The sequence below is a fragment of the Xyrauchen texanus genome, chromosome 26 (assembly GCF_025860055.1).
Source record: "Xyrauchen texanus isolate HMW12.3.18 chromosome 26, RBS_HiC_50CHRs, whole genome shotgun sequence".
Classification (NCBI taxonomy): domain Eukaryota; kingdom Metazoa; phylum Chordata; class Actinopteri; order Cypriniformes; family Catostomidae; genus Xyrauchen; species Xyrauchen texanus.
In genome coordinates this window covers 4,748,393-4,762,367 of record NC_068301.1, presented here as the reverse complement: position 1 = coordinate 4,762,367, position 13,975 = coordinate 4,748,393, and the positions used below count along the sequence as shown (strand labels likewise).

Here is a 13,975-nt window from a genome sequence, read left to right as displayed (position 1 = left end):
TAGAGTAGCACATCTTGTATTACAACCCACAGATTTCACATCTGCTCACGTTTGAAAGAAATGCAGAAAATAAGTCATGAAAAAGATGTCTTGGTTTTTATCTTGATGCTTACTGTATTTTAACACACTTTAGATTTTTTGTCTCGGTCATCCAGTCACTGATTTCACGTTGCATGTAAACGCCCTGACCATTTCTGGCCAGTAGTGGAACATTTCCATAGCTAATGTGCTGAACTACACCTGTGGTTACTTTGCAAGGAACTGACTTCATCCATTCACCAAGAAATGACCTTAAAACCAGATGAAAAGAAAAGTCTGACATATTTGTTTGCAGATGCCAATGATATTGATCTACTGCAACATCATTCATGAAGTTTTAAGTGTAGCTAGAGATTCCAAATATTTATGGGGCAACCGTGCATGCTCTGCCATTACACACCTGTACAAATTTCTTCCTCCACATCAAATTTGGGATCTTTTCAAATATTAGATAAGTCACTAAATCCCTGTCTTTGTCAGAGGGATTCCTCAGGATTTATATTTCATATTTTGTTGATCGCCCTGTCACTCTCTTAGAGGCAGGGTGCAGTCAAACTGTGGGAACCTGCCCGTGAGAAACACGCAGGTGATTTTTAAGTGTCAAACACCAAGAAAGCTGCAGTTAACAAATGCTGGGATTTTTCCCCCAGACTTTTACATTCATCGCCGTTGCTTTGAGCAACTTATGATTGTTCTTTACGGTCCAGAAGAATTAAAAACAGATTAAAAGGTTATGTCACCCCAAAAAAATGCTAATTCTGTCATCATTTAGTCACCCCCATGTAGCTCCAAACCGGTTTGACTTTCATCCATGAAACACAAAAGGAGATGCAATGAAAGTGAATGGTGACTGAGACGTTCTGCATAAAATGTATGTTTTTCCATACATTTTGGAACAACATGACAGTGAGTAAATGACTCAAAATCTCTTTAATCCAAGGCTTGGCAACAAAATAACAAATCATTGTCTATTTTAAAGTTTTATTGAAAACAAGATAATGACATGTCCAAAATTTGTAAATTAGCTACATACGCTTAAGAAAACAAAAGTAAAGAATTTCCAAATGAAGGAAAAGATTTAGATCCACTGATACATTATCAATGTAACATTTTAAATAAACAGGTTCCAGAATTATGAGCCATGTAGCAACATAATGGAACTTTGGGTTTGCAATCCATTATCATGCAATCACACGCAGATCTGTATGAGAGCTTCACTATGGCCCGACTAGAACCAAACAAAAAATGGAGAAATGCAGGGAAAGTTCCAGATGTTCTAGACTGGAATCGGAGCTGACTGAAGACAAGGTGTCATTTGCGTGCATGATTGTGCGTTGGGGTGCCTAGTAGTCCATCAAGCTGAATAGTCCTGCAAAACCAAAGGAATGAATTACACATTAAACACTAAATGTGCATTGTGTGCAATAAGCTCTCACTGCATGTTTCACAAGAAACATTACAATCATAAATACATTTACTTTGTCTCATAGAACTATAAGACACTATACATACAGATAGAAAACATATCAAACAAAATCTCAAATCTTTTATTTTCTCTGGCTCCGGACAGTCTCTTTGCACGGTTTCATTTTTGACTGGTTCAAATGACAGTGGGTGAGCGTTTTCGGGCGATGCAAAGAGATACGGCAGCTTGCCCGTAGCTCTCCCACGCCTGGCTCACCGCTTGCAGGTGAAGTCTCCATTCTCCATACAGTAAATCCGTTACTGTGTTTATACCTAGGACTTGAGCATAATGAATAAGCGTGCACATATAACTCCCAGGGTTATTACACTGACGCACACACACAACCGCGCTTCCCTGTCAGTGATAAAATGACCTCTTAACGCTATTTGATGTACAAAACAAGCCTAGATGGAACTTGAGACAGAAATGAAGTATTAAAAAGCGCATTATAATTACCACAAAAGCACACTAATTCTTAAATCATCAAAACACAGAATGAAACATTTTCGTCTGCTAATGCTTTTCATGTGAATTTCAAAGGGGTGCACGAAGCTGCATTGACACCCTAACGTGAATCATGAACGCAGCTTCACGATTGCTGTAGCAAAGCGGATAGCCACAGTCTACCGGCAGATTAATATTGTGGAGAATGAGAGTTTAAGAGATTTAATGTGCAATGCAATGAAAATGTAACCTAAGGAGTGACTAGTTCTTTCAGTTAGTCAAACTCCCACTTAGACTTAAAACGTTTAATGTTTTTTGAATTGGTGATATTTTAGTGCATTTCCATCTTTATACTGTGGAAGGCTTTACTTGGAAAATGGTAAAACAGCTTTATATTGTTACTTATTTTGTTTTAAGATGGAAATAAATGAATTTTAAGTATAGTGTCAAATTTCTGCACTTTCAAAATCTGTGATTAATCGCAGCTAGAAAAAACAAATATGCTATTAAAATCGCAATTACACATTATAATCGGCTGACAGCACTGATAAAAAAAAATAAACCCAGATTACACATTAATTGTATTTTTTTTTACGCATTAAACAGTCAACTATTAAATCACAGAAATAAACATTCAATTTCCAGTCGTGATTTATAGCATTTTCTACCAAAAACAATTAATTACTTTAAAAATGTGATGTGTTGTAACCATCAACTAAAAGGTATTAAAATACTTGCTTGCACCCTGAATACAAGAGATTGCACACACACTTTTCAAAAATATTTTTCAAGGTAAAAAATATATATAATTTTGCATGACTTTTTAGTTAAGAATATTCGGGTATATTGCGTTACTCCATTTGACCTGAACAAAATGTGCCTTTTCAAAAAAATTACTAAACATCTGATATCTAAAAAAATAAAAGGTGGAGGTGTGGGGGGGTGGTCTCTCTGTTTTGTTTAGTTTTTGTTCTTATTGGCAAAAATTTTTTTAGATTATTCAACAACATTACTTTTTTCAATAATTTCAGCTTTTAACAACTTTATTTTTTTACTGTCTCCGGACGGTTACACCACATTCAATTTTTTTCCTTTAAGCCCCAGAAGTTTTTTTTAAATGACAAGTATTTTTTTGTATATTCAGAGTGTGAATTCCATTTATGTACTTTCGAATAAAACAATAGACCCAGACGAGTCACATCATTGACCCATTTGTTCACGAATCAGACATCACTAGCGTACAAATCTATTTTATTTCGCTACATAAGTCTGATGACTTCCATAACTCTGCTGAAATTAGTGGTAGTACACGATCATGATGCAACATGATATTATGGACATCTCTGCAGACACGTACTGAATCTGATTCACGTTATTTGTAAAAAGAAAGAACCTGAACTTACCGCTCTGGGTTTCTTGTTAATCTTCATGTCAAATCTGTGAAGAAAAGGCATAAATTAACAACTGCACAATTATGCTTGGATAAACCCCATCAAACTATGCATGCACTGACCCAAACTACCAAACCAGCACATCTGTATACACCACAAGCATGCAGCCAAAAAAACAAAACCACCAAGACAAACAAAAGCAAAACAGCGGCAACATCTGCAAATTATCAGGTACAGACATCACTGCATTCATCCACTTGGTGTGGACGGCTCCACACAACTAATGGAAAAAAAAACAAGCTGAGACAGGAAGTGAAATTCAGACTTACTCAAAGTCATAATCAAACATGCCAGAGGGGCTGAGGGGGGCAGCGTTAGGAAGGAAGAGAGCATCAGTTAGTGTCCAACACTGAAAGACCAGAACAATCCCACAGTGGACTAGTTAGGGCGTCAACTGTTGGGCTTATACCTTCAGCAGTACACCAAGTGAACAGGCTGCAAGCTCAACCAGACAGACACTAACATACCCTGTCTAGGGCTCGAGTTAACTCGAGTTCATTTCGAATCCTAACTAGTTCTCTGTTTGTGTAATGAGTCTGAAAGCAACCTCTAGAGCAAGTATTTATTACTACATTACTCACTTATTACGGACTGCTCAGTGAGATATGGAGAGCAAAGTAAAGCCAGTCATAACTGTGTGAAAAGTAACTTTTCGTCCTTTTCATTTCCAAATGAACTGCCGCTCCTCAAAAAAGGGCATCAGTGCACAGATAAACATTAAGAGTGATCGAGGAGGAATGGACTGCAGGCCAGATCCTCAAGAGAGGAACAGAGCTGATGAAAACACATTTTGAAGATGAAAGTCCCTCAACCTTACAAATGGCAGTGGGGCTATCATAATATTCTCATAATTAAAATAAAGCTAATTTATCCCAAAAGATGTTACAAGATGGCCATTAATCACTGCCGATTTATACAGAGGACAGAATCAACATGACTCCCTTAAAGGATTAGTTCACCCAAAAATTCTAATTCAAAGCTGTTGCAGCGTTCTGCTCTCATGCAGGGTGCTCCTAAAGCATGCACAGGAGACCAACGGTCGTTGCCGATTTTTATATTTTTTTAAAACCCCGTGCCTTGCTCAAGGACACAATGGTGGTGGCTGTGGGGATCGAACCAGCGACCTTCTGATTACCAGTTATGTGCTTTAGTCCACTACGCCACCACCACTCCAGAAGTGGAGCAGATAGGGTCAAGGGCCCAACAGTGGTGTCTTGGCTGTGTTGGGGCTTGAACCCCCGACCTTCTGGTCAGTAACCCAGAGCCTTAACCACCAAGACACCACTGCCCATAATACATTACATTTACTGTAATCCTTGAGAATCAAGGAACATATTAGACTTCTGAATTAAACTTTTGTGTACTTTTGAAGCTTAACTCTTTCCCCGCCAAACACAGAATTTTCCGGGTATCCGTGTTTTAGGTGGTATACGGTAAGGAAGACCCACACGCATGTTTTGAAAGAGTACGCAACTCTTTGATCAAAGAAACAGACTGCGATCGTCTCAAACGTGAAGTGGAACATCATACTAATACTAAAGCACTTGTTTGATAAAAATGCCTTTTTCTCAGCTTTTTGTCCGAAATGCTGTTTTTGACAAAACCTACCTCTGTTCAAGTGGCAATAAAAAAAGAACAAATGAAGATAAAATAAAATCATTTTTTGCCTAAAAGCAGAGGCTCAGATCTTTATTTTGATATATAGCATCTTCATATATTCATGGAAGAAAATATTCTGCGGGCCATTAAAATTTAGCGAAAATCGTCAAAAACCCTGGCGGTGGCTGGCAACTTTTTTTAAAAACGCTGGCGGGAAAGAGTTAAAGAGGTTGTCACCATACACTGCCATTGAATGACATCACTGAGAACAAAATTTGTTCTCAAAATGTTTCCCTTTGTGTTAAGAAAAAGAAAGAAATTCATATGGGGTTATAACAACACAGGGGTAAACAATGACTGAATTTTTACATTTGGGTGAACTAATCCTTCAACAATGTTTCAGTACTAAAGCAACCAGAATCAAACATTTCAAGACCAAAATCACATTCGATTTAGGATTAAAGGCTCCAATAGCACTGGATCAGACAGGACGAGGTTGTACGTAAATAACCCTGTGATTTCCTGGACCCCAGGGGCATGCAGGAGATCAGGTACCTGTGTCTGTTCTTGTTCTTGCGCTTTTTATGGCTGCCGTGGTGGTTTCCAGAGGAAGAGGAAGCAGCTTTCTGTGGTTTCTGGTCCTGCAGTGCGCCGTCTGGCTCCTCCGTGTCCTCCTGACTGGGTTCGTTTTCCTGGTTCTGAAGGTCTGGAGATGTGTCGCTCTCTGTTCCACTGCCCGGCTCGCCTACAGGAGCGGAGGAATAGGTAAAACCTCAAAATTCACCAAGTTTACTTATGGGTCAATGACATGAAGCTTTTTTTTTTTTTTTTTCAATTAAACTATTCAAAAATGCAATTCACACATATAACAATACATCTCTGTGCATGAACATGTTTTACATTTTTGAGGTCAAAGTCTTTTTGATATTTATTTCTGGGGCTTAAATTTTGTTTAAAAATAACCCGTGTAACCGTCAGGAGAATGTAAAAAAAAAGTCTCATTACAATCTAAATTCTTTGAAAAAAGTAATGTTGCCATGGGTAGTGCAGAATAAACTTTTAAGAATACTGCTTAGAGAAAGTGAAACAATTTTGTTTTAAAATTTAAAATTAATATTTGAAAACTTTTCAACACCAAATTAGTGACTTTTTTTTTTTTTTTAAGTCAACCATTTAAGCTCTGAAGGCGTTTTTAAAGATTTCTGGTTTCAGCAAAAAAAAAAAAATATTCACAAAAAACTTGAGCCAAATATTTACTTAACATAAAAAAATCGTATTTTTCTGATTTGACATTATAGATCTCTGCTTGTAAATAATGTGCCTCCTATAAACTGCTTTTGTTTTGTTTCCAATTATGTCACCTGTATCAGAGTAAAATTGTGTTGATTCAACAAAGCCATCAAAAGTTTTAGCATTACAAAATTATGTATCCTATAGTACAAAAACATCTCTAAGCATCTCCAAACAAATAAAACAATAATTGTAGAGAAGAACTAATTACATATGCAATTACTAAAGTTTTGCATAGCATGCAGACATGATTTTAGTAATGAGATTTGACAGAATTTGTTTAATCCTGTGCCATTTGAGTCATCATTGAGTCTATGTCATGTGCTTGGCGCCATCTCCTGGTGGCCATATGCAACACTGTGCTTCGTTTCATGCATCCGTTGACCTTGTGTGTGGGCTCATTTGAAAGTAAATCGCCTCTAAGTAACGGTATGCATGTATAAATATTTTGTTCTGTTTATTTTTCATGAAGTTAAGCAATTAAGCAACACCTACCAATATGAAACAAATGTCAAAGACATACAGGTGAAACTCGAAAAATTAGAATATCGTGCAAAAGTTCATTAATTTCAGTAATTCAACTTAAAAGGTGAAACTAATATATTATATAGACTCATTACAAGCAAAGTAAGATATTTCAAGCCTTTATTTGATATAATTTTGATGATTATGGCTTACAGCTTATGAAAACCCCAAATTCAGAATCTCAGAAAATTTGAATATTACATGAAATCAATAAAAAAAAGGATTTTAAATACAGAAATGTCGGCCCTCTGAAAAGTATAATCATGCATATGTACTCAGTACTTGGTTTGGGCCCCTTTTGCATTAATTACTGCCTCAATGCGGCGTGGCATGGATGCTATCAGCCTGTGGCACTGCTGAGGTGTTATGGAAGACCAAGATGCTTCAATAGCGGCCTTCAGCTCTTCTGCATTGTTTGGTCTCATGTCTCTCATCTTTCTCTTAGCAATGCCCCATAGATTCTCTATGGGGTTCAGGTCAGGCGAGTTTGCTGGCCAATCAAGCACAGTAATACCATGGTCATTGAACCAGGTTTTGGTACTTTTGGCAGTGTGGGCATTTGCCAAGTCCTGCTGGAAAATGAAGTCAGCATCTCCATAAAGCTTGTCTGCTGAAGGAAGCATGAAGTGCTCTAAAATGTCCCGGTAGACGGCTGCGTTGACTCTGGACTTAATAAAGCACAGTGGACCAACACCAGCCGATGACATGGCTCCCCAAACCAACACAGACTGTGGAAACTTCACACTGGACTTCAAGCATCTTGGATTGTGTGCCTCTCCATTCTTCCTCCAGACTCTGGGACCTTGGTTTCCAAATGAGATGCAAAATTTGCTCTCATCAGAAAAGAGGACTTTGGACCACTGAGCAACAGACCAGTTCTTTTTTCTTTAGCCCAGGTAAGACGTTTGACATTTGAAGCCCATGTCCAGGACCCGTCTGTGTGTGGTGGCTCTTGATGCAGTAACTCCAGCCTCAGTCCACTCCTTGTGAAGCTCCCCACACATTTGAATTGCCTTTTCCTGACAATCCTCTCCAGGCTACGGTCATCCCTGCTGCTTGTGCACCTTTTTCTTCCACACTTTTCCCTTCCACTTAACTTTCTATTAATGTGCTTTGATACAGCACTTTGAGAACATCCAACTTCTTTTGCAATTACCTTTTGAGGCTTTCCCTCCTTGTGGAGGGTGTCAATGATGGTTTTCTGCACAACTGTCAGGTCAGCAGTCTTCCCCATGATTGTGAATTCAACTGAACCAGACTGAGAGACCATTTAAAGGCTCAGGAACCCTTTGCAGGTGTTTAGCTGATTAGAGTGTGACACTTTGAGCCTACAATACTGAACCTTTTCACAATATTCTAATTATATATAATACTGAATATAAGCCGCACCCACTGATTTTTAAATAAAATATTATTTTAAACATAAATAAGCCGCATCTGTCTATAAGCCGCAGCTGCCTACCGGTACATTGAAACAAATGAACTTTACTCAGGCCTTAACGAAACACGGCTTGTAACAAAAATAAATAGGCTTTAACGAAACACGGTGTGGCAGCGGGGGCGTAGTCAAGCGCCCGTCTGGGAGAGAAAAGCGGTAAGGGCGCTTACACCTGAGCTAAATTATGTCTAACACCGGTGTCTAATTTCAGTAAGCATGGGGAGAGCGGCATAAAAAGGCAGCAGCCACAGAGCCGAGAGAGTGACACACGTCAGTCTAGTGTTGGCACATAGAAGAATTGAGAAACTTTATAAAATTGATTGTAAACATTGCTGTCGCCATTAAAAGCCTTACCTGGAACGTCAAGTGCCCTGCTGAAAACTGTCACACTGGTGCCCGTGTGACCGTTTTCCCAAGAAGGACACGTGAAGCAGGGCACTTGAAATTAGACACCGGTGTTAGACATAATTTAGCGCAGGTGTAAGTGCCCTTACAACTTTTCTCTCCCGGACGGGCGCTTGACCACGCCCCCGCTGCCACACACGGCTTATAATAAAAAATTTGCAGTAAACAGTAGCCTACCAAGAAAGTCATTGGTCACTATCTTCCTCATCCTGTGCACTGAAACCACTGAAGTCATCTCCTTCGGTGTCGGAGTTGAATAGCCTCAGATTTAGTTGTCTTTTTGCACTGAGTCAATTCATCACGCTGCTGTTTCCAACGTCTTATCATCGACTTATTAAGACCAAGCTCCCGTTCAGCAGCCAGATCAATCGCCTTCAACTTGAAAGCAGCATCATATGCGTTTCTCCATGTCTTTGCCATGGTGAGGGTGACAAAATGACTACCGTAATCAGAATGATGGGAAGTTTGAGCGCGCTCGATTTAATCTAAACAGTAAACAAAAAAAAGTTGTTTGGCAATTTCATTGGTCTAATGAAAGCTTCACGCCGCCAAAAAACTGAGCACGTCACAGAATATTTTTATTATTTTTTTTATAAAATTTGAAAGCGGGAAAAATCCATATATTAGCCGCGTCATTGTATAAGCCGCGAGGTTCAAAGCGTGGGAAAAAAGTTGCGGCTTATAGTCCGGAAATTATGGTACTCGCTATATTTTTGTCTGCGAGTAAAAGAAATAGGCTGGCTGTATTCAACTTTTTGAGAGCTTTCCAATGACATATGACACATGGCTATTTGATGAGCTTGAAGTTTTTACTGATTACAATAATACTGTATGTACACTACAGATTTTTTCTGCACATTTCAAAGCACTTGTTCAGTTTTGGTTATAAATTTAATAGATCTTCTAACCGTGCGTTCAGACCAGAGGCAGCGAGTGTGTCAATTTGCTCTGGCTGCCTTGCTATTAATATTTTTAAGATAATAATTTTTTCTGAAGGCCCATTTGAGCTTAACACAAGGTCAAATCTATTTTGTTGTAGCTAAAATTCTTGAACCCGGACTGGAAACAAATTTTATTTCCACGCACTTTACACACGTGCAATTTAAACTAGATTGTTTTCTAAAAAATAAGTAGTGAAACAATTGTATTTTAAAATATAATTAACATTTGAAAACTTTTTGGTACCAAATCAAACTGACTTTTGTAAAGTCGACCCTTTAAACTCTGAAAGATTTCCTTTTTCAGTGGCATACCCAAAATGAAAGGCTTATAAAACAAACAAACAAGGAGGGTCATGTGTTTGGTATCATTGTAAAGAAAACTTTCTAGATGTTTAAATGATAGAGATCGTGCGTCTTTTAAACTAGATTATTTTCTAACTTTTATCATCTCGGACAACCTTACTTGTCAATGACCCCTTTACAAAAAAAAAAAAAATCATGAACGTGTTAGATCACTACATTGAACGAATCACTGCAAATTATAAACCTGTCAATAGTGGTTGTGTTGCAAATCCTACCGAGTTACCTACCTAGAACATTTTTGGGTATTGAAGGAAGAATAAAATGTTCCGAAAGCTTGAACACACCCATGATGGCCAAAATTATGTCTAGGTAGGCAGCTCACTTTCAAGTTTTGAATGTTCAAATATGCCACAACTGACTGAAATACTGTTATAATGTACACACAAACATTCAACTCTAAGATTTCACTTACGTTTTTCATTCATGTGTTCAGGGATTCCACCGAGAGCACATACAGCCTGTCACATAGAGCAAATTCATTAAGCCATTTCTCCCCCCCAAATACACACACACACGAGAATACTTCAAATATGCCTCAACTTGAAAAAATACACACCGCCACTGATGTTACAGATGACTTGCTAAAAAGACGCTCGGCTTCTTTAAACTTCCTATTCCTCCGATCAGTCTTGCTGTTGGAATTCCTAAAAGGGATGAAAGTCTGTGTTCACCTGCATGTCACTTTTTCAGATTTCATAACATTCAACCATATAAAATCGGTTTACACTAACTTCTGATTGGTCAGATATCGGTCCCATCCTCGGATGATGTTCCCATACATCTGCGTGTCCTCCAGGTAGCTGCCTTCAAAGGCATAGATCTGTCTTTCCAGGTTTACCAAAGTCTCCTGTTAAACGTACAAAGAAAGTCAGTATAGTTTCCTGATAAACCGCAAGCTTTGCAAAGTCGCATGCCTGTGTGAATAACACGTCCGTTAAGTTTGTTATTAAAGAAATCTCTTAAATGATCTGGGGCCGGTTGCACTAGCTATACGCAAGTTACAACTATCCCTAGTTGTGGCGTAAATGGGCACCGAGTCACAATTTACGCACTACTAAATAGTTGAGCGTTGCACCATTAAACTTCAGTAGAATGTAAACCTATGTATACACTAAATATTTCCGGAAGCCTCCGACCAGGAGTAACGCATGGAATAAAAAGGCAGACTTATTTAATGACATCAATGAGCTCATGTTGTGTGTGTCAGGCTTCAGTCCTTTCGAAATATATGATGCTGTTGGCATTTACACTTGTTTACATTTACGGGAGAAAACATTATGTAAAAAACCTCTACAGAAAGATTCAACCGATCTAATGGTGCACTTTCCTGTGTATGGTGTCAAGTTTCAACATATACGATATATATAAAATATACAAATGTATGTCTATTTTTCCAGCCTGTTTTACAAGTAATTATTTATTTAATGCCACTTATTTATTTTAGATAGGTATTGAATATTGCTATTTACATATATATATAACCAGGTCTCCTAAGCAACCAAATTGGCCCAGTTGCTAGGGAGGGTAGAGTCACATGAGGTAACCTCCTCATGGTCACGATTAGTGGTTCTCGCTCTCAATGGGGTGCGTGGATTGTGGAGAATAGCATGAGCCTCCACATGCTGCGAGTCTCTGAGGTGTCATGAACAGTGAGTCACGTGATAAGATGCACGGATTGACAGTCTCGGAAGCAGCTGAGACTTGTCCTCCACCACCTGGATTGAGGCGAGTAACCGCACCTCCACGAGGACCTCGAGAAAAGCGGATAAAAAAAAAAAACAGGTGGTGCAACCAAATTTAGCACTGACTAGTCACTAAGCATTTAACCTTACGCACAGCTCGTGCAACCCTAAAACTTCCAAAATCCCCATCACCAGTGATATTTTCCGTTTCTGACTTTTCATTGGTTAATGCATTGTTTATCATAACAATGAACAATATATTTGTTCAGCATTAACTAATATTTGTTAATGTTATTTAATAAAATTACCATTGTTCATTATTAGTTCATTAGCTAATGTTAAAAATGCCTTAGTATGTTGAAATGAACATTAACTAAGATCAATAAGTAATGCAAGTATTTTTCATTGTTAGTTCATAAACGAATGGATCCTTATTGCCAAAAACTGTAAAGTTTTCCCTGCAGCGTTCAATCAAAACATTCTACAGTTCCTTCATTTTGCACAGATATAAAACGCTGCACGCAAGTTTTAATGCTGTGGTACTATTTTGTACTGTTATGTTGTTTTTTGTTTTCGCATCTGGAGGCGCCAAAACAAACGCGGCTAACACAGATAGCATGCTTTCAAGATTTACTACAGTTGCTACTATATTCATATATTTGATTATAATTTAGTGTAACCAGAATAAACTAACACGATGCAAACACACACGCTTTAATTTCAAATAAATGATCAGTAATCGATAGAATTGTTTTCTGTAATATCTCGTGCTAGCATGTAAACACAGATTCGGTTATTTACGTCCATAAACGCATCTACAGGCGACGCATAAAGTGGGACATTTGGTATATTTAAGTGTACACATGCGGAGATTTACCGCTAGCTCTTGTTTTCTCTTGACCAGCTCGGAGAGCTCTCGGCGGGTGTCAGGAATCTGCGGTGGAGTCGCTTTTGCGTGCATCGCCATGCTGGATCCTTCAACTGCAGCACTACACATGTTCTCCGATCCTGTAGGGGACGCGCTGCTTCTTCTTCTTCGTCTTCTTCTTCGTTGTCTTCTTCTTCTTCTTCTTCTTTAGGTTTTATGGCGGGTTGCAAACCAGCTTAATAGGTGCCTACCGCCACCTTCTGTGATGAGGTATATTACTCCCTATTCCTATATTTTAATCCGGAAATCAGAAAATGCTTTATTGCCAAGTAAGTTTTTTACGCATACAAGGAATTTGTTTTGGTGTTGTAGGCGCGTGTCACACAATCTCTAAATATATGAAACAAGAATTAAAATATAAGCAATATAAATATAAATATGTCCACATCCACTCCTCCTAATAAATCTCATTATTGCATTTATTTGTTTCCCTTCATTTGGACCATCATCTAAAATATTGCTTATTATGAATTAGGGGACGCACTTACACAAATAACTCTCTATAAACCCTGACACTTGCACGATCCAGTGTTAGTATAGTTTTGGATTTTTAATTTAGTTTTTATTTCTGTTTTATATTCAATTTGTCATTACAATTCAGCAGTGTTGGGAGTAATGTATTTCTAAATAATTAAATACTATAATGAAACTACATTTTCATTGGAAAAGTAAAGTAAGGGATTACTCTTTTTAATTACAGTTACTTCTGATGTAATTTCGTTAAATACTGTATAGACTACAGAACAATGTTTTATACAACAAAAGAGGATTTAAAATCATAATATGACATCTAATGTTGAAATTTATATTTTCTAATTCAACGCTGTTCCTTTAAATTCTTTGGGCAGTTCATGAATAATTTATTTAATTTTATATTATTTATTTTAATAAGAATTAAAAGAACAGTTTCATGTCTATCCTTGTATTTTCATCTGGTCGAGGTTGACGAGGGTTTTATAAAGTAATTATAAATAAGTAATGCAATTACTTCTCAGACAGCATAATTAGTACAGTAATCTAGAAGATGTTATTAGTAGTTAGTAATTAATTACTTTTTAGGGTAAATTACCCAACACTGCAATTTAGCTTCGTTTTCGTTCGTTTTCACAGTTTGTCTGTTAGTTTTAGTTTTCACAGTGTTTTGTATATCAGTTTAGTTAGTTTTGATTTTAGTTTTAGTATTTTTTATGGCTGCCAAAACTGAGCGTTTTCTAATGTAATTTGAAGTCTATCATAATTACATATCTCAGGGCAGTCTTGTGCTACATCTATCTAGCTGTATTATTTAATGTGGATTGTAAATGTTGCCACAAATGATATAATATACTGTAGGGTGAATATGGGTAAAGTGACAAAGGATATTTAAGCTTGGTCCCAATTGTATCCACATGTATTTCCTTAAATC

At 37.6% G+C, this 13,975-nt stretch overlaps 1 protein-coding gene across 2 annotated transcripts; it reads right to left on the bottom strand.

The window, feature by feature from the left end:
- Window positions 1-1,011: 1,011 nt before the first annotated feature.
- LOC127619553 (chromatin modification-related protein MEAF6-like) lies at window positions 1,012-12,688 on the bottom strand. Of its 2 annotated transcripts, XM_052092410.1 has the most exons (8): window positions 12,520-12,688; window positions 10,692-10,807; window positions 10,517-10,604; window positions 10,373-10,418; window positions 5,554-5,743; window positions 3,669-3,698; window positions 3,352-3,385; window positions 1,012-1,408 (listed from the first exon to the last, which is right to left on the bottom strand). In XM_052092410.1, exons 1-8 carry the CDS (start codon window positions 12,637-12,639, stop codon window positions 1,394-1,396), a joined length of 639 nt encoding a protein of 212 aa, XP_051948370.1. In that variant the 5' UTR covers window positions 12,640-12,688; the 3' UTR covers window positions 1,012-1,393. The 2 variants fall into 2 exon arrangements, with proteins under 2 accessions (XP_051948370.1, XP_051948371.1); XM_052092411.1 differs by lacking the exon at window positions 3,669-3,698 and having other exon boundaries at window positions 12,520-12,686.
- Between the last annotated feature and the right edge of the window lie 1,287 nt (window positions 12,689-13,975).

Bases quoted from the DNA above. Each gene is read 5' to 3' on its own strand.
- LOC127619553 (XM_052092410.1), bottom strand. From the start codon at position 12,639: ATGTGTAGTGCTGCAGTTGAAGGATCCAGCATGGCGATGCACGCAAAA. The intron at 5,744-10,372 runs GTAAGTGAAATC...CCGCTCCTGTAG, and splicing joins TGAACACATGAATGAAAAAC to GCGAGCCGGGCAGTGGAACA. The intron at 3,386-3,668 runs GTAAGTCTGAAT...TTTTCTTCACAG, and splicing joins ATGTTTGATTATGACTTTGA to ATTTGACATGAAGATTAACA.